The 26625-nt window shown below is 42.2% G+C and overlaps 1 protein-coding gene and 1 pseudogene across 1 annotated transcript; both read left to right on the forward strand.

The window, feature by feature from the left end:
• The first annotated feature begins 1318 nt into the window (after positions 1-1318).
• On the forward strand, positions 1319-11908 carry LOC106605604 (protein FAM98A-like; annotated as a pseudogene).
• Positions 11909-13295: 1387 nt separating this feature from the next.
• LOC106606727 (uncharacterized) lies at positions 13296-26166 on the forward strand. The gene is made up of 5 exons (XM_082975610.1): positions 13296-21638; positions 21824-22613; positions 22707-22780; positions 24426-24525; positions 24651-26166. Exons 1-5 carry the CDS (start codon positions 21012-21014, stop codon positions 24800-24802), a joined length of 1743 nt encoding a protein of 580 aa, XP_082831736.1. The 5' UTR covers positions 13296-21011; the 3' UTR covers positions 24803-26166.
• Positions 26167-26625: the final 459 nt, after the last annotated feature.

The raw sequence follows: 26625 nt of genomic DNA on the forward strand, positions 1-26625 counted from the left end.
TATGAGATACAGTGCTGTAAAAAGTATTTGCCTACTTTCTGATTCTCTACTTTTGCATATTTTTTTAACTGAATGTTATCAGATCTTCAACCAAAACCTAATATTAGATAAAGGGAACCTGAGTTTACAAATAACCAAAAAAAAGATATACCCAATTCCCCTGTGTGATAAAGTAATTGCCCCATTACACTGAACAAGTGGCTGTGGCACCTTTAGCTGTAATGACTGCAACCAAATGCTTCCTGTAGTTGTTGATCACTCTCTCACATCATTGTGAAGAAATTTTGGCTCAATCTTGCATGCAGAACTGCTTTAACTCAGCAACATTTGTGGATTCTTAAGCATGAACTGCTCGTTTTAAATCCTGCCACAACATTGACTAGGCCATTACAAAAACAAATGTTGTTGCTTTTTAACCATTTTCATGTAGACTTGATTGTGTGTTTTGAATCATTGTCTTGCTGCATGACCCAGCTGCGCTTCAGCTTCAGCCAGGGGTGCAACTTTGGTTTTAGAAGTGGGGGGGACATCAAAGCCTACCTCTGAGGCGCCCGCATGGTCGTAAAGCACACCGTTGCCTCGTATTGTATCACATTCCAATGACAAAACTGCAATTTCAGAATGTCCCCCCCGTCCCCAGTGAAAGTTGCACCCCTGGCTTCAGCTTACAGACAAATGGCCTGACATTCTCCTGTAGAATTCTCTGAATTCGCATCATGATGCCCGAGGTGAGCGTTTACAGGTCTGTAGTCGTTCAGGAAGGACACCTTTTGTTTTTTCGGGACTGGAACAATGATGCAACATTTTTAACAGGCAGGAACAGTGCATTATTCTAGTATAGTGACTTCTTGAATAGGCCTATGTATGTGAAAACAGTGGAGAGCTGGTCAGCGCAGTGCTGGCTGGAGAAACCTTGTCTGGGCAGATACAACCATTTATAGCTTGAGTTATAACACAAATGGCAGAGGACAACTTTCTCTATCGCTTTCAATGACTGTATCTGTAGGTTGCATGATCTATGTTTGTATATCTATGCTGGCAGCCTGGCACCCTGTCTCCAGGACACAATTTATATTTTTTACCCATATGGGAAATTAGGCTGTATTTTTTTCTTTGGTGCATGACAAATGATTATAGCATATGGCACTAATACTTTAAAATGTAAACCCTACTCGATGGGGCAATCTGCATAGGCATTGTATCGGCAGCCCTATCACTGGTAAGCGGTCAGGTTAGGACCCCAGCATGCCAACCCAGCACAAGTCTTATACTAGAGTGATATTTCAGCTTATTGTTGCGGTTTAATCAATTGAAGAAAATGCAAACAAAAATGGATATTCGTGACTCAATTGAAGATCTGGGGTTGGTTTTTAAAAAAAATGATGAGAATAGTCTTTATTTAGCCTATCTGATTATGTTTTCGCTAGCTCAGGTGGTTAGCTAACCTGCTAACTTAGCTGTTAAATTGACTGCCCGTCATCGGACGGCTGTCACAACCAGAGAGATCTGGCTGAGCAGTAAATTGCCGTAAGAAAACGACCCTACTGTTACGCTTGTTTACACTGAGCTGCACTGGGGTTGGAACTCAATCATGGTTACATAAGGGTGTTTTCACACTTGGTCCCTTTCAGACAATTTGTGAACTCAGTGCGGTTCACTTTACTTTTTGTGCAGTGTGAATACTCCAGAGGAACTCAGACCCCTCAAAAGAGCCCTAGAATTCCATGGTCCAGTTCCCTTTTTTAGGGCAATGTGAACACAAAGTTACCCAGGTTCACTTGTCATAATTCCCTCACCGCATAGTAGACCAGGGTTTCCAAAACTCAGTCCTTCCCCCTGCACCTTTTGAATTTTTGCCCTAGCACCAGTGCTTGACTTGGGCAGGAGCTCACTGGAGCTGATTACAGGAGGTCACTGGAACTGAGTACCGGCACCTCAAATGTTCTACTGCTTGAGCTCCTCCACCTCTTAAAGAATATTATCTCGAAAGGTATTCTGGAGCTCCTGCACCTAAATATAAAGTTACCGGCACCTATTTCAGTCCAAGTCAAACACTGCCTACCACTACACAACTGATTAAAATAATCAGAACTTGATGATGAGTTGGTTATTTGGTTATTAGTGTTAGGGCAAGAATACAAAACATGCACCCAAGAGCTGCCCAAGACCAAGTTTGGGACACCCTGCACTAGACAACTGCAACACTGTTTCCCCTGCCATCATAATTTTTTTACCATTATTTAATTAGTCACAACCCCTTCCAATGGTGCCACAAAAGAGATGATGATGATGATTCTGATGTGCAGGTTCATGGCCAAAATGTGTGCTGTTTTTGGATATGGATTAGCGATTCTCAAAGATGCACAGCAATGCCCAAAATATGTGACGTTTTGTACTGACACGATGTTTAGATTATTTGTTTGCAATATGTGATATATAGGCTAAAATCGCTTCAAAAGCGGTGTATTTGATTGTGGGGTTTGAATAGTGTAAGAAGACAGCTTATTTAGTGGGAATCACAACATAGGGTACAAAATCAAGGCCCTTGCTATCAGGGATCCTTGGGACATCCCAACTCTGACGTTACCCCATTGAAGTAGCCATTTAAATTGGTTAAGGGTTAAGATTAGGGTAATCTGCAGTATTCTTCTGCTATTTATTATATTACCAATAATATTTACATGTTAATATCTTCTGATTATAATGATTATGATTCATATTTTAACTAAATGCAATCTATTAGCTTCCAAAATGTAGTTAAGTGTATCTAGCTGTCCGATAACCAGTGTTGGGGAAGCTACTCTGAAAATATAGTTTACCAAGCTACCAATTACTTCACACTGGAAGAACAACACTAAAGCTACCCAACCTGTTAGGGCTAGGGGGCAGTATTGACACGGCTGGATAAAAAAACATACCCGATTTAATCTGGTTACCACTCCTACCCAGTAACTAGAATATGCATATACTTATTACATATGGATAGAAAACACCCTAAATTTTCTAAAACTGTTTGAATGGTGTCTGTGAGTATAACAGAACTCATTTGGCAGGCAAAACCCTGAGACATTTTCTGACAGGAAGTGGATACCTGATGTGTTGTATTACCTTTAAACCTATCCCATTGAAAAACACAGGGGCTGAGGAATATTTTGGCACTTCCTATTGCTTCCACTAGATGTCACCAGCCTTTACAAAGTGTTTTGAGTCTTCTGGAGGGAGATCTGACCGAACAAGAGCCATGGAACGATGATGTCCCATTAGACACCTGGCGCGCGAGTTCATGTTGGGTACCCTCGTTCCAATACGTTGTAAAAGAGTATGCATTCGTCCACCTTGAATATTATTCATGTTCTGGTTAAAAAAGGCCCTAATGATTTATGCTATACAACGTTTGACATGTTTGAACGAACGTAAATATATTTTTTCCCCTCGTTCATGACGAGAAGTCCGGCTGGCTTAGATCATGTGCTAACAAGACGGAGATTTTTGGACATAAATGATGAGCTTTTTTGAACAAAACTACATTCGTTATGGACCTGTGATACCTGGAAGTGACATCTGATGAAGAGAATCAAAGGTAATGGATTATTTACATAGTATTTTCGATTTTAGATCTCCCCAACATGACGTCTAGTCTGTATCGCAACGCGTATTTTTCTGGGCGCAGTGCTCAGATTATTGCAAAGTGTGATTTCCCAGTAAGGTTATTTTTAAATCTGGCAAGTTGATTGCGTTCAAGAGATGTAAATCTATAATTCTTTAAATGACAATATAATATTTTACCAATGTTTTCTAATTTTTATTATTTAATTTGTGACGCTGACTTGACTACCGGTTATTGGAGGGAAACGATTTCCTCAACATCAATGCCATAGTAAAACGCTGTTTTTGGATATAAATATGAACTTGATAGAACTAAAAATGCATGCATTGTCTAACATAATGTCCTAGGAGTGTCATCTGATGGAGATTGTAAAAGGTTAGTGCATCATTTTAGCTGGTTTTATGGTTTTGGTGACCCTGTCTTTGAATTGACAAAACATTACACACAACTCTTGTAAATGTACTGTCCTAACATACTCTAAATTTATGCTTTCGCCGTAAAACCTTTTTGAAATCGTAAAACGTGGTTAGATTAAGGAGATGTTTATCTTTCAAAGGGTGTAAAATAGTTGTATGTTTGAAAAATTTGAATTTTGACATTTATTTGGATTCAAATTTGCCGCTCTTGAAATGCACCTGCTGTTGATGGAGTGCACCACCTAGCCCATAGAGGTTTTAAGAAAAATATAGTTTACTTAACTAACATTACTTTAAAACGTATTTCACTACATCCGATATCTAAATCTGAAATGTCAGACTAAATCACTCTGGAGTCAGATGTTAACAGAATGAGTAATTTAGCCTATTAAGCACAAACTTTTTCATTTGAGATTTAGGCTGGTCTAGGGTTGTTGCGGTGACCGTATTACCGCCACACCAGCGTCATGAATGCAGTCAAATTCCACATGACCGTTTAGTCACGGTAATTAGGCTTCACCAAGCTCTGATGCTGCTGATGGTCATTAGTAGACTACCAAACTAGCTAACTGCCTGGTACCCAGCACTCTACTGTCCCTCTAATCACTCTGACATCAATGCAAACGTATCGGAAATCCAATCAAACACTTCATGAGAGCTCATGTTGCGCAACATTTTCTATAGGCTAAGCAATTGTGGGAGAAAACAGAGTAATTGCTGCTAATAAAAAGAGGATTCCATGAAATTAACCACGGGGAAAAGCGTCCTCCATTCACTATTTAAGTGCATAGATGACATGTATTTTTCCACCGCTGCCACTGTTCCGAGACAGGTGCATGATAATGGTCCATTCCAAATCAAAACTAATTTCACACATATATTATTTAGTATAAGTAAAGACAAGATTAAATAAAAAATAGTCTGACGGGTGACAATATTAGTTTATCACTTGTGAATTCTATATTATCACTTGTGAATGATGCCCAGCATAAGAAACAATGTCTTTTTTGCGACTTGTTCAAATCATAGTCGCACACCTCATGTAGCCTAGCCCGTAGGCCAATATGTTTTAATAAGGTTTGTATCACAACTAAAGTGGCCAAATAACTTCCCTTGTAAAGCACATTAATCCGCTTTACAAGGGATGTAGAGCCTAACTGTCATTTATAAGCAGCGCCTGAGTTTCAATTTTGGGGAAGATCATTTTCACCATAAAAATGCACCTTTATAATAAAAGCATTACATGCATAATTGCATTTGCGGTCACTTTTGATAATGGTATTTTCCGCTAATGGAACATTGGTGCTTATAGCCTGCTGCCATGTGCGCATTGCTGCGCTTATAATGTGAAGAAACAGCCTAATAGTTGATCAACATTTTAAGCTTAACGTTCTGATCTGTTGCGTCAGACAGATTGCATAAAAACAGGTTTTTTGATGCTAGTGGTTGTATTAATTTGGGATCTATCGCATCCCACAACTGTCCCAGACTGTTTGGAATATTTATTTCTCGCACAGAATAGAATAGGTCGACTTTTGTACTATGGGGGATAGTAGATTGACATAGGATAGTGCTTTTGCTGTTCGTTAGGCCTACTCATCTCGTTGGCTGACGCAAAGTAAATGTGGACAGTTCATCCAAAATCTTCGATATGCACCTCGGAATTGGATAAGGACGCGTGCAGTTGAGTCCTGGACGTGTCTGTCTGTAAGAACGACCCGAACACGTGACTGAGAGCGGTGTGAGTGAGAGACGCTTCGGATTGCGCAGCACATTCAGGGAGAAGGCACAACGCAGCACTCCCGGCCACAAAGGGCATGGATTTTTTTTTTAGGGTGCATTACTGCCACAAAGGGGATGCCGCTGGGAAATTCGAGGCATTATCAAGTGCTTGTCAAATTGTGAATGAGAGACTATTGGAGTGTGTACTGCCTGCACAAAAACAAGGCAGAGCTCATGCCTTTCAAGCGACTTTTTTCAAATCCTCATTAGAGTTTCATCATGCAGCCTTACAATGTATTAAAAATCAAAACATATAGCCCAACATTTGTAGAACTACTAAAGTTACACGAATAACTCTAAATTAAGCATATTCAATTGTGTTCTTCATACAATAAAATAATGCCATTAAAATGTTGTCTGCTAAATGAACTAGTGTAGCCCATAGTCATTTTGCATAGCCACATCAGGACAACTGAGTATGCTATTGTTCTGACATAGACTACATTTTCTTCATATCGTGCTTCTTTAGACCTGTCTAAAATAAATAATGGCTTTATTGTGAAGGTGTAGGCTATATTACATGGATTTATTGTGAAGGTGTAGGCTATATTACATGGATTTATTAGACTTTTTAAAAATGTAGATGTTCCAAAGGTCTGCATGGTGGCTTGTAGGCCCTCTAATCACTCTTACAACAATGCAAATGTATTCGAAAATCTGATCAAACACTTAATGAGTAAGATGGTCAGCCACCCCAAAAAAATGAAAATAAGGTAATTAACTGCTGAATACATGACCAAGATTTAAATTTAGTTCAACTACCACCAAGCTACTGTAAAATGTAGTTAAATTACTAGTTACACTACATGTAGTTTACTACTCCCCAACACGATCTGATGGAATTGCTTGTCCTGCACTTTGTAAAAACCCAGAGTGCATTGAGTGAATGTTGGAAAAATAGTTTAGTCCTCATTCAAAGGCAAGGGCAGTGTGAATACAATTATACAACTGGTGGTTCTAATCCTGAATGCTGATTGGTTGAAACTGCATTCCAGCAGGTGTCTATTCCACTATTTACCAACGGTTAAAATGCCTATTTACTCTGTTCCATCTGACTTCACAATCCACTATCTCATCAGCCCAGCCAGCCAATTTATGAACTTGATCTCCAATATAAAAAGCATCTAGACATTATCTCATGTTTTTCTTAGACTAACATTTTGTTTTCAACAGCTGAGATTTGTATAAACCTTGCTGTCCGTCTCTCCAACATTTGCAACATTGTTTCAATATTCAGATTTGATCTCCAGCTGTCCCATAGTAATGAACATGTCGGAACGAGACAGAAAGGCAGGCAGCGTTTCTCAGCCAGTCGAAATCATGAATTTTTTATTATTATTATTAAACCTTTATTTAACCAGGAAGGGCTCATTGAGATTTAAAATCTCTTTTTCAGAGCGTCCTGGCCAAGATAGGCAGCGCCAAGTCATTACAAAAATTACAGACAAACAACATGAAAAACTACAAGTAATCTAGTAAGAACCATAGAATTCACAAGAATATAACAAAATCAAATTTGCAAATTAAAAACATTGTCTGGTCAGGGAATCAGTGTCAAGATCATTCATCAGTGATTTAAAAATACCAATAGGGACAAGTTCTTCCAGTTTAAAAGTATTTTGTAAGGTGTTCCAAGACAATGGCGCAGAGTACATAAAAGCCCTTTTACCAAATTCAGTTCGGACATTTGGAACAGTTAGCAGGATAAAGTCCAGCGAACGAAGAGAGTACCCACCACATTTCAGCTGGCATAGTGCATTCGGAAAGTTTTCAGACCCCTTGATTTTTTTCTACACTTTGTTACGTTACAGCAATACCCCATAATGACAAAGCAAAAACAGGTTTTTAGAAATTAAATAAAAAACGGATCACATTTACATAAGTATTTAGACCCTTTACTCAGTACTTTGTTGAAGCACCTTTGTCAGCGATCACAGCCTCGAGTCTTCTTGGGTATAACGCTACAAGCTTGGTACACCTGTATTTGGCGAGTTTTTCCCATGCTTCTCTGAAGATCCTCTCAAGCTCTGTCAGGTTGGATGGGGAGAGTCGCTGCACAGCTATTTAAAGGTCTCTCCAGAGATGTTCCATCAGGTTCAAGTCGGGGCTCTGACTGGGCCACTCAAGGACATTCAGAGACTTGTCCCGAAGCCACTCCTGCATTCTCTTGGCTGTGTGCTTAGGGTCGTTGTCCTGTTGGAAGGTGAACCTTCGCCCCAGTCTGAGGTCCTAAGCACTCTGGAGCAGGTTTTCATCAAGGATCTTTGTACTTTTCTCTGTTCATCTTTCCCTCGATCCTGACTAGTCTCCCAATCCCTGCCGCTGAAAAATATCCCCACAGCATGATGCTGCCACCACCATGCTTCACCGTAGGGATGGTGCCAGGTTTCCTCCAGACATGACGCTTGGCATTCAGGCCAAAAAGTTCAATCTTGGTTTCACCAGAATCTTGTTTCTCTTGGTCTGAGAGTCTTTAGGTGCCTTTTGGCAAACTCCAAGGGGGCTGTGTGTATGTGCCTTTTACTGAGGACTGGCTTTCGTCTGGCCACTCTACCATAAAGGCCTGATTAGTGGAGTGCTGCAGAGATGGTTGTCTTTCTAGAGGGTTCTCCCATCGCCACAGAGGAACTCTGGAGCCCTGTCATATTGACCATCGGGTTCTTGGTCACCTCCCTGACCAAGGCCCTTCTCCCTCGATTGCTCAGTTTGGCCGGGAGGCCAGCTCTGGGAAAAGTCTTGTTGGTTCCAAACTTCTTCCATTTAATAATGATGGAGGCCACTGTGTTCTTGGGGACCTTCAATACTGCAGAAATTGTTTGGTACCCTTTCCCAGATCTGTGCCTTGACACAATCCTGTCTCGGAGCTCTACGTACAATTCCTTTGATCTCATGGCTTGGTTTTTGCTCTGACATGCACTGTCAACTGTGGGACCTTATATAGACAGGTGTGTGCCTTTCCAAATCATGTCCTATCAATTGAATTTACCACAGGTGGATTCCAATCAAGTTGTAGAAACATCTCAAGGGTGATTAATGGAAATAGGATGCACCTGAGCTCAATTTCAAGTCTCATAGCAAAGGGTCTGAATACTTATATAAATAAGGTACTTCTGTTCATTTTTAATACATTTGCAAAAATGTCTAAACCTGTTTTCACTTTGTCATTATGGGGTATTGTGTATAGATTGAGGGGGAAAATATTATTTAATCCATTTTAGAATAAGGCTAATAAAATGGGAATAGTCAAGGGGTCTGGATAATTTCCGCATGCACTGTATAAGTGGTGACACTGTATAAGTGGCGTCACGACATATCTATTTTGGCTGAATCCATACCCTATCATGACAACCGTTTGACGTTGCGATTCAGCAGGCACAATCAGAGGGCCGGTACTGCCTGAGTTTTATGAATATACACTGAAGCAGGAATCTGTAGATATGCCAGAAGGTCCCACTTATCTCATGTCTGGTTGCTATTCAGAGTCAAATCAATCCAGTAATGGGACCTTGTCAATTGAAGCACACACGCAGCTTCTTTTGTTAATGACTAGCTAGATAAGCTGTTAAGTATTGGTTTTTAATGAAAGTCTTATGAGGTTACTGTCAATGTTTTCTCAGGTACCAAGGCCCTCTGTTGGAGGATGGAGCACTGGTGAGCGGGGGAGCACCGGCACCAGAGTTCACCATGCTTTGTGCTTGGATCATCTCAGAGCTCAAGCTCTACTGTCACCTGGAGGAGAATGTCCATGCCACCAACTGTGAGTCGGTTTTCATCTTAACCCATCTCAGTGTTGGTAAACTTAATAAAAACATTTAATTGTAGTTCCCTGAGTTGTTCTTGCACAATCTCTCCATCTACCCTACCCAGGTTCCAGTGAGGCAGAGGGGTTCCAGCTGGAGATGAGTGGTCTTCTGTCTGAGCTGGCCTGTCCTTACAATGTCCTCACCACAGGAGATGTCACCTAGAGGCTGCTCAACAAGACAAACTGCCTACTGCTCATCAGTATGTGAACAGCATAAGTCACCCTTCTCCCTGTGTTGTCAGTTTCCCTATAATTTAACAAATTCATAATAAGACTGTATGATTGCCTCTTGAATGATATGCTCTCTCTCTCTCAGCCTTACTGATCTCGGAGCTGGAGGCATCCAGGATGAGCCTGGTCAACAAGCCTCAGAGGGCAGCCCAGGTGGCCAGGGGCAGTGTTGTATTTATGGAGCTGAAGGGGATCTGTGTGTCCCTGGGCATGTCCAAACCCCCAGCCAACATCACCATGTTCCAGTTCTTCAGTGGGATCAAGAATAAGGTCAGTTCATGTCACACCAGGCTATGGCAGAATGCTTTTTTGATGTCATGATAGGTCTGTGTCTTTTTGTTGGATGCAGCTAGACTTTAGCTAAGGTCTGTTTTTCCCAACATTAATGTCCTCTCCTTTTTTCCTCAGCTGAAGGAAGCTCTAGCCAAAGTGCCATTAACTCCTGTTGGGGGTCCTCTGATGAAGAAGGCACTTGGACCAGTTCACTTTGTATGACTCTTAAAAACAATAAAGATGTGCATAGCGGAATATCTTTCCCACTTCAAACAAAAATATTTTTGGTTGAATATGTGTTTAGTTACAACAACAAACATTCTTAAGCGGCATACTATTTTGTGCATATGATCTCTTTTACAGGAACAAATTGAAGACCTCAATCACGCACTTGTGAATGAGTATGAAGTTCGAAGGAAGATGTTGTTGAAACGTCTTGACGTGACTGTTCAGTCCTTTGGTTGGTCGGATAAAGCTAAGGTGAGACCTCTATACTGGGAAGAAAAAAAGTGTAACTGGTTGCGACTATAGTTGATTAATTTACAACATTAACAATACATTTTTATTGTTAACAATTGAGTACTGTAAAGAATGTACTTCTACTCTTACATAGAAACATGCTGAAAAGCTGGCCAATGTATACCCGCCTCTGCATTCAACCCTAGCCACAAAGCGCAAAGTCTCTGTGGCTCACCTTTTTGCTGCACGAGAGGACCTCTCCAAGATTATGCACACAAGTAGTGGCAGGACGAGGGAGAGGACTGCTTGTGCCATTAACAAGGTAGGTAGCAGATTTGTACTTCAGCACTTGCTAACTGTTAACCTTTATCTCATTGTTACCTTGCGTGCTGCTGTCATATTTTTTTTTCATACTTCATGTCACATAAATATTAACATTTATTTAGGCTGTGCTGTCAGAAATAGGGTTGCAAATCTTCAGTAATTCGGGGAAATTGCCATAGATTTTCTGTTAATCTGTCGTACCTTTGGTAATTTATACTTGAATAACTTTAAAAAAAAATGTATTCCTATTTTATATCTGTGACCATATTGTCCATGAGTTTCTTGTAGATAGACCTTATGTCAGAAAACACCCCTTGGCTTGTACACATTCTCTTGATGAACTATTGATCTTCTTTTTTTGTGTCTTGTTGAGCAGGTTCTGATGGGACGCGTGCCAGACAGAGGTGGGCGACCCACCGAGATCGAGACGCCCCCACCAGAGATGCCCACCTGGCAGAAGAGGCTGGACGGCCCTCAGGGAGGTGGACACTATGGCGGGGGTAGACGAGGAGGCGTCAGGGTGGGCTATGACCAGCACTCTCAGGGGGGCCGAGGGGTTACGAGCGTGGAGGAGGGGGTTATGAAAGGGGCTGGAGGGGTGTCAGAGGGGGTGTCAGAGGGGAAAAGGTGCAGGGAGGCTGGTCGGACGAAGGAAGAGGTGGTGGTTACCAGGGCTTTTACCAGGAAGGAGGTGGCCACCAAGGAGGTGGGGGGGGGAAGGAGGTTACGGAGCTGAAAACTATCAAGGGGGCTTCCAGGGCCCTGGTTACCCTGCAGGAGGGCATCAAGGCCAAGGAGGTAGTTACCAACACGACCACCACAGGACAGGGGTGGCTGATGGGGGTCGTAGGGGAAGAGGACAGGGGGAGGCTGGGGAAGGCGAGGGGGTCAGACGTTTTAACCAAGGAGGACAGTTTGAACAGTTCTTCCAACAGGGTGGCCAGCAGTACAATCAAGCAGGCTTTAGCCAGGGGAGCAGAAACTACACTAATTGAAAAGAGTGCAGGCCACTGAAGCAGAGGTCATGCAAGAGTATTTTCCTATGTGAATGAAGTGAAAACGCCTTATTTTCTAAATGTGAATGAATATACAGCACCATTATTATAATTTCTTCCCTGAACAAAATAAGAATGCGGAGAGTGACCAGTCCAACTGAAGAGAAGGTGCCAGTCATGCATGACATGAGAGCTCATACAAAACAGACTTTTTCAGAATCCCATGGCCATGTTACAAATGACTGTTCCCATTTGTTCTTTTGCATATGTTACTGCTTTTGTGTTTATGCTGTGTTTCACTATCTATAGCCAATGGTTGCCATTGTTACACAAATTATCAAGCCTTATCTTGGAAATTATTTGAAAGGGGAATTACAGTGCTGTAAAAAAGTATTTGCCCCCTTTCTGATTTTTTCGATTTTTGATACTGAATGTTATCAGATCTTCAACCAAAAACATATATTAGAAAAGAAGCTGAGTTTACAATAATAGTTAGTTTATTTATTTAATTACATTTTTTGCAACCCAATTCCCCTGTGTGAAAGTAATTTCTCCCTTACACTCAATAACTGGTTGTGCCACCCTTAGCCGCAATGACTGCAACCAAATGCTTCCTGTAGTTGTTGACCAGTCTCTCGTGTCGCTGTGGAGGAATTTTGGGTCTCTCAGTCATGCAGAACTGCTTTATCACAGCGACATTTGTGGGCTTTCAAACATGAACTTCTTGTTTCAAGTCCTGCCACAACATCTCAATTGGGATTAGGTCTGGACTTTGACTAGGAAATTACAAAACTTAAAATTTGTTGCTTATTATTTTCATGTAGACTTGATTGTGTGTTTTGGATCATTGTCTTGCTGCATGACCCAGCTGCGCTTCAGCTCACAGCCTGATATTCTCCTGTAGAATTCTCTGATAGAAGGAACAATGAATTCTGCTCTATTAAGGCAAGTCGTCCAGGTCCTGAGGCAGCAATGCATCCCCAAACCACTACATTCAACAGTAAGAACCTCATACCAACGGTCAAGCATAGGTGGTGGTAATGTGATGGTTTGGGGATGCTCTTCTGCATCCAGTCACACGGTCAAAAACAGTACAGTATGAAGATAGGCTTCTCCAATATAAATCCCCAATCTGATTTGTAGGCAAAATGTATTGTAGACACGTTATGGGTCTAACGGTCATCTCGCGCCAAACTGCGCATGTTCATGCCGTCAACTCAAAGGCACTCTCCTTCGATATAAAGTTGTTTTGACGAAAATGAAAACGTGTCAGTTTGTCAACTTCACGAGGTTGGAGTAATAACATGTTCAACTACCTAAGACATTGGCTCGAATCTAGTTTGTGCCTTTAGATTTCTAGAAAATGAACAAGGAAGAATGTTTCACTCATTGACTTCTCAAACCCAGGTGTTTGGCAAGCGTTCCCGGAAGTCTCGCGATGTTGCGCCTCTGTTTAGAAACTCGACACGGTCGTTAGCTCATAACAATCGCCAGCTTTACGACGAGTACATTATATGTTAGACATTTGGTCGTATCCCTGATCGATTGATAGCTATCATTAATTGAAGTGCCGCGACAATGTTTCGTGGTTTTCACAATCCGGAAGAACTTCCCAGGGGACCTGCTCCGTTTGTCCACCCACCCCGTCATGTACCGTTACCTCCACCCGGTCCCTGCTATGGAGGGCCCTTCGGCCCGCCACTCCATGTTCCACCGCCTGGACACTTACCTCCTGGATCGGGAAGTGAATACCTCCACAGGCCCATGAGAGAGCATTATATGAATGTACGTGTCGGCGAATGTGCTTCTCAACAAGTCATACCGTACCGAGTTCGTTTCTTCATCAAATATGTTGCTGTTGGAATCGCTACTGTAGCTCGCTAACTACTTGGTTTATACTTAAACTAGGATGCTGGTAGACATGGTGCACACAGCCAAAGCACCAGAATGTTGATGATTACAATGGTCAGCTAACTATGTTGATGTTTACATGTTGTTTGTACCTCAACCAGACCCCACACTGCAACAGTTACTCAATTGACCGCAGTACAGTGATAAGTCTGGGCAGTCAACAGATTCTCCCACCACACACACAGCATCTTCAGATGCCACAGTGGCCCACCAATCATTTGGAACCACGTCAAAGAAACGAGAGGTTGGGAAATGTCAAGGTTCATGGATTTTATGATGCATATGTAGCGTGGTTCGTTCTGCGTTGTGTACTTTTAATCAGGACACTGCCACAACTGGAATTATGATGGTTGAATCATGTTTATTGGTCCTGCACACGAAGAGACAACACACAATATGTTAGCCCTCGGTGCAGTCACAGCTCTCGGGCACCTTGCTAGCTGAAGGTCCGGCCAAAAGAGAACGATAAAAGGGTCCGTAAGTACGGATAACCCTCGATGGACCAAACCAAAATATACAAACTTTTACAATTAGGTGTATTTACAATATAGATATCAAAAAATGTTTGTACACCGAAAAATAACATTAACTATGCTGCTGTAATTAAATAAAGAAAACACATTGAATTATTATTATTGTTATTAACTTATTAACATCCCCTCTTGACCTGGCCTACTTGAACTGTCCTTGCGTGCAACTTGGTGCATAATCTAGGGGAACAACATCACTCTACTACACATACATAGTTTAGGGACGAGTCCATGTCACCATAGGCAGAAAATATGTTTGGTATCTGAGATTGTTCAGGCAATTCTCACATAGAAACTGAGGAAGCATGTTTGACAGGTTTTTTACATTTGTATCACAAACAATTTACAAAACCATGATGTAAGTGGCTATTTTAGTCCCTTTTTAGATCTGTACATGCTCTCGAGAAACCGAGGTGGCATTCAAATCAAATTTTACTTGTCACATGCGCCAAACACAAAAAGCATTTCACAGTAAGGTCTACACTTACAAGCTCTTAACCAACTGTGCAGTTCAATAAGAGTTAAGAAAATATTTACCAAATTAACTAAAGTAAAAAATAACACCATAACAAAATTAATGAGGCTATATCCAGGGGGTACCGGTTAGTTGAGGTAATATGTACATGTAGGTAGGGGTGAAGTGACTATGCATAGATAATAAACAGTGAGTAGTTGCAGTGTACAAAACAAATGGGAGGGTGTCAATGTAATAGTCCGGTGGCCATTTGATTAATTGTTCAGCAGTCTTATGGCTTGGGGGTAGAAGCTGTTAAGGAGCCTTTTGGTCCTAGACTTGGCACTCCGGTACCGTTTCCGTTCGGTCGCAGAGAAAACAGTCTATGACTTGGGTGACTGGAGTCTCTGACAATTTGATGGGCTTTCCTCTGACACCGCCTATTATATAGGTCCTGGATGGCAGTAAGCTTGGCCCCAGTGATGAACTGGGCTGTACGCACTACCCTCTGTAGCGCCTTACAGTCAGATGCCGAGCAGTTGCCATTCCAGACGGTGATACAGCCGGTCAGGATGCTCTCAAAGGTGCAGCTGTAGAACTTTTTGAGGATTTGGGGACCCATGTCAAATAATTTCAGTCTCCTGAGGGGAAAAAGGCGTTGTCGTGCCCTCTTTACGACTGTCTTGGTGTGTTTGGACCATGATAGTTTGTTGGTGATGTGGACACCAAGGAACTTGAAACTCTCGACCCACTCCACTACAGCCCCGTCGATGTTAATGGGGGCCACTGGACTACGGGCCACGATCAGCTCCTTTGTCTTGCTCACATTGAGGGAGAGGTTGTTGTCCTGGCACCACACTGCCAGTTCTCTGACCTCCCTATAGGCTGTCTCATTGTTGTCGGTGACCAGGCCTACCACTGTTGTGTCATCAGCAAACTTAATGATGGTGATGGAGTCGTGTTTGGCCATGCAGTCGTGGGTGAATAGGGAGTACAGAAGGGGAGTAAGTACACACCCCAGGGCCCCAGTGTTGAGGATCAGCGTGGCAGTTGTGTTGTTACCTACCCTTACCACCTGGGGGCGGCCCGTCAGGAAGTCCAGGATCCAGTTGCAGAGGGAGGTGTTTAGTCCCAGGGTCCTTAGCTTAGTGATGAGCTTTGAGGGCACTATGGTGTTGAACGCTGAGCTGTAGTCAATGAACAGCATTCTCACATAGGTGTTCCTTTTGTCCAGGTAGGAAAGGGCAGTGTGGAGTGCGATTTTGATTGCATCATCTGTGCATCTGTTGGGGCGGTATGCAAATTGGAGTGGGTCTAGGGTATCCGGGAGGATGCTGTTGATGTGAGCCATGACCAGCTTTCAAAGCACTTCATGGCTACAGAAGTGAGTGCTACGGGGTGGTAATCATTTAGACAGGTTACCTTCGCTTCCTTGGGCACAGGGACTATGGTGGTCTGCTTGAAACATGTTGGTATTACAGACTTGGTCAGGGAGAGGTTGAAAATGTCAGTGAAGACACTTGCCAGTTGGTCCGCGCATGCTTTGAGTACACGTCCTGGTAATCCATCTAGCCCTTCGGCTTTGTGAAAGCTGACCTGTTTAAAGGTCTTGCTCACATCGGCCACCGAGAGCGCTATCACACAGTCATCCAGAACAGCATGCTTCAGTGTTGCTTGCCTTGAAGCGACCATAAAAGGCATTTAGCTCGTCTGGTAGGCTCGCGTCACTGGGCAGCTCGTGTCTGGGTTTCCCTTTATAGTCTGTAATAGTTTTTGAGCTCTGCCACATCCGACGAGCGTCAGAGCTGGTGTGGTAGGATTCAATCGTAATCCTGTATTGACACTTTGCTTGTTTGATGGTTAGTCCGAGGGCATAGCGGGATTTCTTATAAGTGTCCTGCTCCTTGAATTTGTCAGCTCTAGCCTTTAGCTCGATGTTGCCTGTAATCTATGGCTTCTTGTTAGGATATGTACATACGGTCACTGTGGGGACGACGTCGTCGATGCACTTATTGATGAAGCCGATGGCTGAGGTGGTATACTCCTCAATGCCATTGGATGAATCCCGGAACATATTCCAGTCTGTGCTAGCAAAACAGTCCTGTAGCGTAGCATCCGCGTCATCTGACCACCGTATTGAGTGACTCACTGGTACTTCCTGCTTTAGTTTTTGCTTGTAAGCAGAAATCCAGAGAATAGAATTATGGTCAGATTTTCCAAATGGAGGGCGGTGGAGAGCTTTGTATGCATCTATGTGTGTGGAGTAAAGGTGGTCTAGAGGTTTTTTTTTAAATCTCTGGTTGCACATGTGACATGCTGGTAAACATTTGGTAAAACTGATTTAAGTTTTCCTGCATTGAAGTTCCTGGCCACTAGGAGCACCGCTTCTGGATGAGCATTTTCTTGTTTGCTTATGTCCTTATAGAGTTGGTTGAGTGCAGTCTTGGTGCCAGCATCAGTCTGTGGTGGTAAATAGACAGCTACGAATAATATAGATAGTGTGGTCCACAGCTTATCATAAGGTACTCTACCTCAGGCGAGCAATACCTCAAGACTTCTTTAATATTAGACATCGCGCACCAGCTATTATTGACAAAAAGACACACACCCCCACCCCTCACCTCACCAGACGTAGCTTCTCTGTTCTGCCGGTACATGGAAAATCCCGCCAGCTCTATATTATCCGTGTCGTCGTTCAGCCACGACTCGGTGAAACATAAGATATTACAGTTCTTAATGTCCCACTTGTAGGGTAATCGTAGGTCATCAATTTTATTTTCCAATGATTGCATGTTAGCAAGTAGGACGGATGGCAGTGGGAGTTTACTCGCTCACCTACAGATTTTCAGAAGGCAGCCTGATCTGCGTTCTCTTTTCCTCCATCTTTTCTTCACGCAAATGACAGGGATTTGGGCCTGTTCCCGGGAGAGCAGTATATCCTTCTCGTTGGACTCGTTAAAGGAAAAAGCTTCTTCTAAATCGTGGTAATCGCTGTTCTGATGTCCAGAAGTTATTTTCAGTCATAAGAGACGGTAGCAGCAACATTATGTACAAAATAAGTTAAAAAATAAGTTAAACAACGCAACAATTTTCTTTTCTTTTTTTAAATAGCACAATTGGTTAGGAGCATGTAAAACGTCAGCCATCTTCTACGGCGCCATTGAACCCCTGCCTTGTTCTTAGCCATCAGTACCGCTCACCGCTGGCTCCATGTGAACTACAATCCCAGACCTTTGTTTTAACGTTTAGAAGCGTTAATAAATCTCATTTGAGATGCGGTTTTGGAAACATAAAGCCCTCTACTTTCACATCAAAATAATTTCACTATGCAAAATATACACTTACTGTACACTTAACTGGTTATAACACAGTTACAGCCGACAGTATTTTCAAATACTGAACAAAAATATAAAAACAACAATCAACAATTTCAAAGGTTTTACTGAGTTACAGTTCACATATTGGGCAGCAGGTAGCCTAGTGGTTAGAGCATTGGACTAGTAACTGAAAGGTTGCAAGATTGAATCCCCGAGCTGACAAGTTAAAAATCTGTTGTTCTGAACATGGCAGTTAACCCACTGTTCCTAGGCCGTCATTGAAAATAAGAATTTGTTCTTAACTGACTTGCCTAGTTAAAGAAAGGTAAAAATGTAAATAAAAAATAAGGAAATCAGTCAATTGAAATTAATTAATTAGGCCCTAATCTATGGATTTCCACCCACTGGGGAGCCAGGCCTAGCCAATCAGAATTAGTTTTTTTCCCCACAAAAGGGCTTTATTACAGACAGAAATACTCCTTAGCTTTTTGATATGCTACACCTGTCAAGTGGATGGATTATTTTGGCAAAGGAGAAATTCTCACCAACAGGGATGTAAACAAATTTGTTTTGAGAGAAATAAGCTTTTTGTGCATATGGAACAGTTCTAGGATTTCTTATTTCAGCTCATGAAACATGGGACCAACACTTTACATGTTGCGTTAATTTTTTTGCTCAGCGTATTTAGCTTGCTAATGTTAGCTAGCTAGCAAAACAGTTAGCAACATCGCTAGCATAACAGGTTAGCTAGCGAGCTTAATTCCTGCCTTGCTTGCCATGGCATTGGCTATTAGCTGGCTAGCTAACCAAGCAGGTTTGATATGATGTAGCTAGCTAGCTTTCAATATGACCTGGCCAGCTAAAATTCCTGCTAGCTCACATTAGCTAGCTATCTTGATTCAATGCTGATTTGCAAGCTAATGTTAGGTCGCTAGCATTCGAGGGCTGACTGTTCTCATAAGTTTGTGTAGTGCAAAAATAAATGAAGGATCCAGCTATGGTGGTAATTTGTGTCATGTCTAACTACTGCAGTACTGCTTGTCTATGTGATAGCTAACAGCAACAAGCCCAGACGAGCTAGCTAAACGGGGTGTCTGCAAAGATTTTTATAACTAACCCTATCTGTGGTGTTAGCAGTGATCAGCTGGTGGTTGCATAGTAACTCTGGCATCAGCCCAAATTCTAATCAATCTGGCACCAGTTGTGAATCTGGCACCAGTTGTGAAATTTGAGCCAGCTCAAATTTCGCCCTAATTTTAAGTGCCAGTGGAAACGGAGCTTTGCTGGATTATTTTACATAGGCTTTAAAAAAGTACTGCAGATGGCTGCTGGTAAGCTTTTCTTGACATGGACATGATTTTTGTTTAAACAGCTGCTCTTAGTGAATCGGCTATGTTATAGTTTACACTTCCTCTACCAATTATAATTTGGAGAGGTCAAAATATTGTGTTTTCCAGATCCCCTCAAACATTTTAAGTCATCACTGGGCTGTACCAATCATTCATGGAAATATGGTCATGTTTCCAATATGGCCCCATACAGCTGTTTAGCGGCCATATTGGAAATGGCCGCAAGGGGGGGCAAAATATGTGATGGCAATGTAGCCCAAAATACGTCTTTAGACATACCCTAGCTGTGTGTGAAATTTGGTGGCTCTATCACAAAGCCCACCGTGTTTTTGTGTAGCTGCTGGATTATGGTCAAAATGACCTCAATATGACCCCCATTAAGGTCTTGAGTACTTATGTCTATATTATCTGTGGGGTTTATTTAGTGGAGAGAGAACATTACAAAGTAATTTTGATATTGTTTGTGATGATTTTACCCTCTTTTCTTCTAACAGGAAATCCGAATGGCAACCATTTTATTCAAATGGCCACCCTGGTTGACTGACAGGCTTCCCAGACTTTAAAATGTTTCTTAAGGTATGTAGTATTAGTGTACAAAGTTTGATCATTTATCATAAAATGCACTATTGTTGCACCTATCCACTGGACTAATATTAAACGGATTTAAAGGGAACTCCCTCTGCTGGTAATTTGCTGAATGTGCAATCCAAAATGGGACCTATAATGTCAAATTCTATGTAAAAATGGCCTTTACTACTATAGCCCATAGAAACACATTGAATAACATATTCATAAATGGCAAAAAAGACAATAAAAAAATAAATCTTAAGGAATAAGGTTTTGAAGTGTCTGTCCTATATCTAGGAGATATAAGAAAGCTTAGGAAATGTTTTAGTTTTTTTGGACACATATTTAACGTCTTATATTTGTTGGCACAAAACTACCTTTATACTTCCATTCATTTGTGTGGGTTACCTTCAGATGAGTCCTGTGACACTTGTGGGGGACGTAGAACAAAACGAGAACACCATCTCCCCTTTCCGCAGACACTACAGACGTTTTTGTGAGAATTTAGCTCGGCCACCTTCCACCGCAGATATGGAAGGCCGACATAGGCAGATGTGGTTAATTGAGACGCAGCCCATGCAAAAAAAATCTGTACCTTAAACTGACGAATTTGGATAGGGATTATGTTACATAGGATTTTAATATTCATATTTTAATGTTGAATAAATGAATGTAAAAATTTGTATTTCAGAATCTATACACTCCATATTTGAGAGCACACTATAAGGGGCATAATGACGTCAAGATGTTATCTGTATCTTGAACGGTTCGCGGATCACAGGTGGCATGTATAGTTCTAAAAGGGGCCTAAAATGGCCTCTTTCATAGTGATAAAATAATAATAATGTTTTGTGATACAAATGTAAAAAGCATGTCAAACATCCTTTCTATGTGAGAATTGTCAGAACAATCTGAGATACCAAAAATTTTTCCACCTACGCTGATGTGGAATCGCCCCCTAGTTCACAACCTCATTCAATTATAGCTGCTTGCAATGGACAGGAATCTAAACAGCTTTTACTTGTATATCAGTGAGAACCTGACGGCTGGTGAAGAATTCCTCAGATGCCTTGCAGCCAATAAGCCAGTCCCTGACTTCCTCAAAGGACTGTCGGACTTAGGGAAGGCCGCCAAGGCACCAGGTGTACCAGAAGACCTGGGCTATGAGAGGCAAAGACTCTGGAGAAAATCTCGTAGTCCAGCAAAGGAAAGCAGGAGCAAGAGCCGAGCAAAGAGCCAGGTGAGAAGCAAGAGCCGTCCGCGCAGCAGAAGTCATACCCGAAGAAAAAGCCAGGCAAGAAGCAAAAGCAGACCACGGAGCAGGAGTCACAGTCGTGGAAAGAGCCAGGTCAGAAGCAAAAGCAAGGCTCATAGTAGCAGCCGGAGCCGAGGGAGAAGTCAGACAAGGAGCAAAAGCAGAGCAAGGAGTAGGAGTCGCAGCCGTGGAAAGTGTCAGGGCCGAGTGGAACATCACCCAGACCACAGGGACAAAAGGAGCCCCAGTCGGAGCTGTAGCGGCAGCAGCATCAGTAGTCACGCCTCCGCTTACAATGACCCGCTCCAGTGCCTCAAACTGGAGGACAGTATGCCTTCCATCAAGAATGCCATTCTCACAATCCAGGTATAGTATGAAAAAGACGTGTCATCATGGGGTATGTTAAGTTAATGAATGTTCTACAAACCTTGCGAGATCCATTTTGCTGTAAAACTATCAATTATATCTGCAGTGAAGAAGGCAAGGCAATCTAACAAATGTGAAATAAATTCTCACAATAAAACCCATTGTCTTTTCTATTTGTTCCATAGGCCAATAACTTCAGCAGAGAAATCCAGAGTAGCAGTATTCCAGGTTGGCCAGTCTCGGCCAGAAGACAGGAATTTCTTCAAGTTCCGGATGGGCCTAATCCAGTCAGTGGACAGGAAGTTCCCCAGATGAGACAGCAGGAAACTGACAGCAATCTCCTCCCCCATGAGAGAGTGGGCTGTGACTTCTTCTGGCTGCAGGGTACTAGGGAGGTCTCGCCCGTTCAGAAACCGGAGGAGGTTGAGGATGAGGAGGACTTCCTTTATGGGAATGAGGAAAACCAGGCAAAACAACGCCCTGCCACCCTGCCTTTTGCACAGTCCACAACCATTACCCAGAAAAGCTCTGCAGAGGTCTCACCGGCTGGCCCTCCTTACTATCAAAGCATGCCTCTGTTCGGGAACCATGGTGAAATCCAGGACTTCAAGATGCCTCTTCCACTGGTCCAGTTCAGTGTGAGGCCTGAAGCGAGGGTACAGCCTGTCCCTGCTCCTGATGTGAAACCTGCCCCCGCCCCCACTGTGAAGGAGTGTGAGAAGATCAAGACCATGCTGAAAACCATTGGGCTGAATCTGGGCACAGCAGAGATCAGTAAGATGATGATCAAGCTGCAGCAGCAGACGGATGGGAAGATGCCGGAGCAGAAGCAGGAGGAGAAACTAGCGTTACCAGCAACAATGCTGCCTCTTCCTCTTGTAGCTGGGGAATCACAGGAGCCCAGACTGGCCTCACCAGCACTTAGAACAGCACCAATACGACAAGCACTGGAGTCTTTACAGTCCATTATTAAAGGTTAGAGCAGTCTATATACAACACATTCAATCTTGCAGGAAACGTGAATCTATATTACTTATCTGACTAATTGCATTTCACTTACTTTCTTAGCAACAAGGGAGAAAAGGGCCGATAGTGATCCACATGATAGCAACCATTCACAGAGGAATTCAGACAAACAAAAGGTCATTTACCTGGCAGTATCATTCCAATCACACTCTTTTCTCTGAGATAAAACAAATTCTTGCTGATGATAATTACTCCTGATGTACAGCACCAGTCAAAAGTTTGGATACACCTACTCGTTCCAGGGTTTTTATTTAATTGTACATAGTAGAATAATAGTGAAGACATCAACACTATGAAATAACACATGGAATCATGTAGTAACCAAAAAAGTGTTAAACAAATCATAATATATTTTATATTTCAGATTTTTCAAAGTAGCGACCCTTTGGCTTGATGACAGCTTTGCACACTCTTGGCATTCTCTCAACCAGTTTCATGAGGACTGCTTTTCCAATAGTGTTGAAGGAGTTCCCACATACGCTGAGCACTTGTTGGCTGCTTTTCCTTCACTCTGCGGTCCAACTCATCCCAAACCATCTCAATTAGGTTGAGGTCGGGTGATTGTGGAGACCAGGTCATCTGATGCAGCGCTCCATCACTCTCCTTGGTCAATTGCCCTTACACAGCCTGGAGGTGTGTTTTGGGTCCTTGTCTTGTTGAAAAACAAATGATAGTCCCACTAAGCGCAAACGAGATGGGATGGCGTATCACTGCAGAATGCTGTGGTAGCCAAGCTGGTTAAGTGTGCCTTGAATTCTAAATAAATCACTGACAGTGTCACCAGGAAAGCACCATCACACCTCCTCCTCTATGCTTCACAGTGCGAACCATACATGCAGAGATCTTCCGATCACCTACTCTGCGTCTCACAAAGACACAGCGGTTGGAACCATAAATCTAAAATTTGGACACATCAGACCAAAGGACAGATTTCCACCGGTCTAATGTCCATTGCTCGTGTTTCTTGGCCCAAGCAAGTCTCTTCTTCTTATTGGTGTCCTTTAGTAGTGGTTTCTTTGCAGCAATTCAACCATGAAGTCTCCTCTGAACAGTTGATGTTGAGATGTCTGTTACTTTAACTCTGTGAAGCATTTATTTGGGCTGCAATCTGAGGTGCAGGTAACTCTAATGAACTGATCCTCTGCAACAGATGTAACTCTGGGTCTTCCTTTCCTGTGGTGGTCCTCATGAGAGCCAGTTTCATCATAGCGCTTGAGAGTTTTTGCAACTGCATTTGAAGAAACTTTCAAAGTTCTTGAAATTTTCCGGATTGACTGACCTTCATGTCTTAAATTAATGATGGACTGTCATTTCTCTTCTTGCCATTATATGGACTTGGTCTTTTACCAAATAGGGCTATCTTCTGTATACCATCCCTACCTTGTCACAACACAACTGATTGGCTCAAACGCATTAAGAAGAAAAGACATTCCACAAATTAACAAGGCACACCTGTTAATTGAAATGCATTACAGGTGACTACCCCATGAAGCTGGTTGAGAGAATTCCAAGAGTGTGCATAGCTCCCATCAAGGCAAAGGGTGGCTTCTTTGAAGAATCTGAAATATAAAATATATTTTGATTTGTTTAACACAACTCCTTATGTGTTATTTCATAGTTTTGATGTACAAATAAAGAAAAACCCTTGAATGAGTAGGTGTCCAAACTTTTGACTGGTACTGTATGTTGTGTACAGTATGTTGTGATGTGTAAACTGTAAAACACTGCATTTTAATATTCTGATGAAATGGGACTTTCTAGAGCAAAGATGACCAGGCGAGTAAGAGGAGATCGAGACAGGACCAAATGAAAAGGAAAGAGACTCTTGTGAAGGAACTGGGGGAATTGCTAAAGCAGGATGGTACAATATTATTCATTATAGACCCATCTTTCTCTATCTACATCATTTAAGCATTATTTGTTGATTCTATCATTACTTGCTAATAGACTGACTCTTAAATGCTTTTTCATTCCTATATTTTTCAGTGTCTAGCTTTTTAATTCCTGTCATCGGGTTCTACTGCCAGAAGTGTGAGGAGTTCTTTGAAGACATGACCACTGCTGAGAGCCACACAGCAACCCACCGGTGGAATGAGCTTAGCATGGCAAGTACTTTAAAAAAATCTTTATTTAACTAGGAAAGTCAGTTAAGGACACATTCTTATTTACAATGACGGCCTAGGAACAGTGGGTTGAACAGTGGGTTAACTGCCTTGTTCAGGGGGCAGAACGACAGATTTTTACACTGAATTGCCCAAAGAAATAGTCTTGTTAAACCCTTGCATTGTTCATAACCTGGATCACCCCTCAGTATAAACTTTAGGTTTCTTTCCAGTCCACTTGTCTTGAGAATCCACAGAAACGTCAAATCCCCCCAAAATAATTGTGGTATTATTTTTGGTACAAAAGCTGAAGAACATGCACACATCCAGATATATTTTCGGTATTATAATCCCAAACTGTATCAATATCATTTTTAGCTACTTGTTTCACCTTGTCTATAGCAGAAGCATGGAGACAGACGACCTGAAGATGACAGACAACCTGAAGATGACAGAGGGCACCCTAACCTTCACAGCAGACACCCCCTGGCCCCAAAGCGGAGGGACCAGAGAGACCCAAGAGATCAGAGGAATCCTGAGCACCAGAGGGATCACAGGCACCCTGATCTTAAATGCAAACTAGGCGAGAGCCCAAATGGTTACAGGAACGACAGGGAGAAGATATATGTCAAAGAGGAACAACCTGGAAGCCCCAGGATAAAGATGACTATGTTCTGCGGGCACACTCCACCAGGTCTGCAAAAGGCCAGGGGGAGAGAGGAGAAGGGAATGGTGGATAAGGGCTCTGGTGCTGCTTCCTCTGGCCCTGCCAGTGGGAGACATGGTAGGGTGAAACCAGACGAGGTTGAGACCAAAGGAAAGCCCACCGTGGAAGTATGTGACAAAAAGGATAAAGATAATGGAGAATGCAGTTCCAGCAGTGACAACGAGAAAAGTACATCTCCTAAAGGCCACAAAAAGAAGAAGAAGAAGAAAAAGAAGGATGAGAAGTCTTAGCTGCTGTACTGCATGTCCTGGTTTGATTGTTTCTGTGGATGACCTGGCCTTAGGTAAGTTTGGCATTGTGGTTGTTTCAGAAGTTGTAGCTTTGAAAGTTAGAAGGAAACTATTCCTGTGACCTGTTCTCTCCTTTTGAGGTTGCCTTTTTTCAACAATTAGTTTTTCTGTGTTGTAGTGGATAACAGCACCTTTTCATTAAATGCTGTTGGAGGACAGGACATTCCAGGTGAATACAGCATTTATCATGTCCAGAATCATTTTGCTGCCAGCCACTGATCCCATTGACAATTAACTTACTGTAAATGTTTCTATAAAAAACATCTCATATTGGGCCATGGTCACATTTGTTTGTGTTTATATTTCACTTGGTTCAACCTTGATTTAGTGCTGCAAATATTATGTAATGTATTTTTGCAATTAAATGTCAACTTTCATTTGAAGTGTGTACTGTGTTTTTCCCTGATGTGAAACTGTTATGATGGAATTATTTTATAATGGAGAAGTTCACCTGTAATTCTTGACATGTATTGTCCTCTTGTAATGTAGGTGTCAGTAATTGACGGATGAAGTCCATTAAGTGCATATGAGAATTCTTAGTTTTCATGTTTCTGTAAGGTGATCACTGTCGAGTTGTGCATCTGGTTATTTACACAGTGCACAGAACATTAGGAACACCTGCTCTTTCCATGACAGACTGACCAGGTGAAAACTATGATCCCTATTGATGTAACTTGTTAAATCCACTTCAATCAGTGTAGATGAAGGGGAGGAGACAAGTTGAAGAATGTTTTTTAAGCCTTGAGACATGGATTGTGTATGTGTGCCATTGAGGGTGAATGGGCAAGACAAAAGATTTAAGTGACTTTGAACAGGGTATAGTAGTAGGTGCCAGGCGCAAT

This window comes from Salmo salar, chromosome 01 (assembly GCF_965601325.2).
Source record: "Salmo salar chromosome 01, fSalSal1, whole genome shotgun sequence".
NCBI classification, from domain to species: Eukaryota; Metazoa; Chordata; class Actinopteri; order Salmoniformes; family Salmonidae; genus Salmo; species Salmo salar.

Excerpts from the sequence above, each read along its gene's own strand:
- LOC106606727 (XM_082975610.1), top strand. The coding sequence starts at position 21,012 with ATGGACAGGAATCTAAACAGCTTTTACTTGTATATCAGTGAGAACCTG. Across the intron at positions 21,639-21,823 it reads ATGCCATTCTCACAATCCAG|GCCAATAACTTCAGCAGAGA; the intron begins GTATAGTATGAA and ends TTTGTTCCATAG. Across the intron at positions 22,614-22,706 it reads TTTACAGTCCATTATTAAAG|CAACAAGGGAGAAAAGGGCC; the intron begins GTTAGAGCAGTC and ends TTACTTTCTTAG.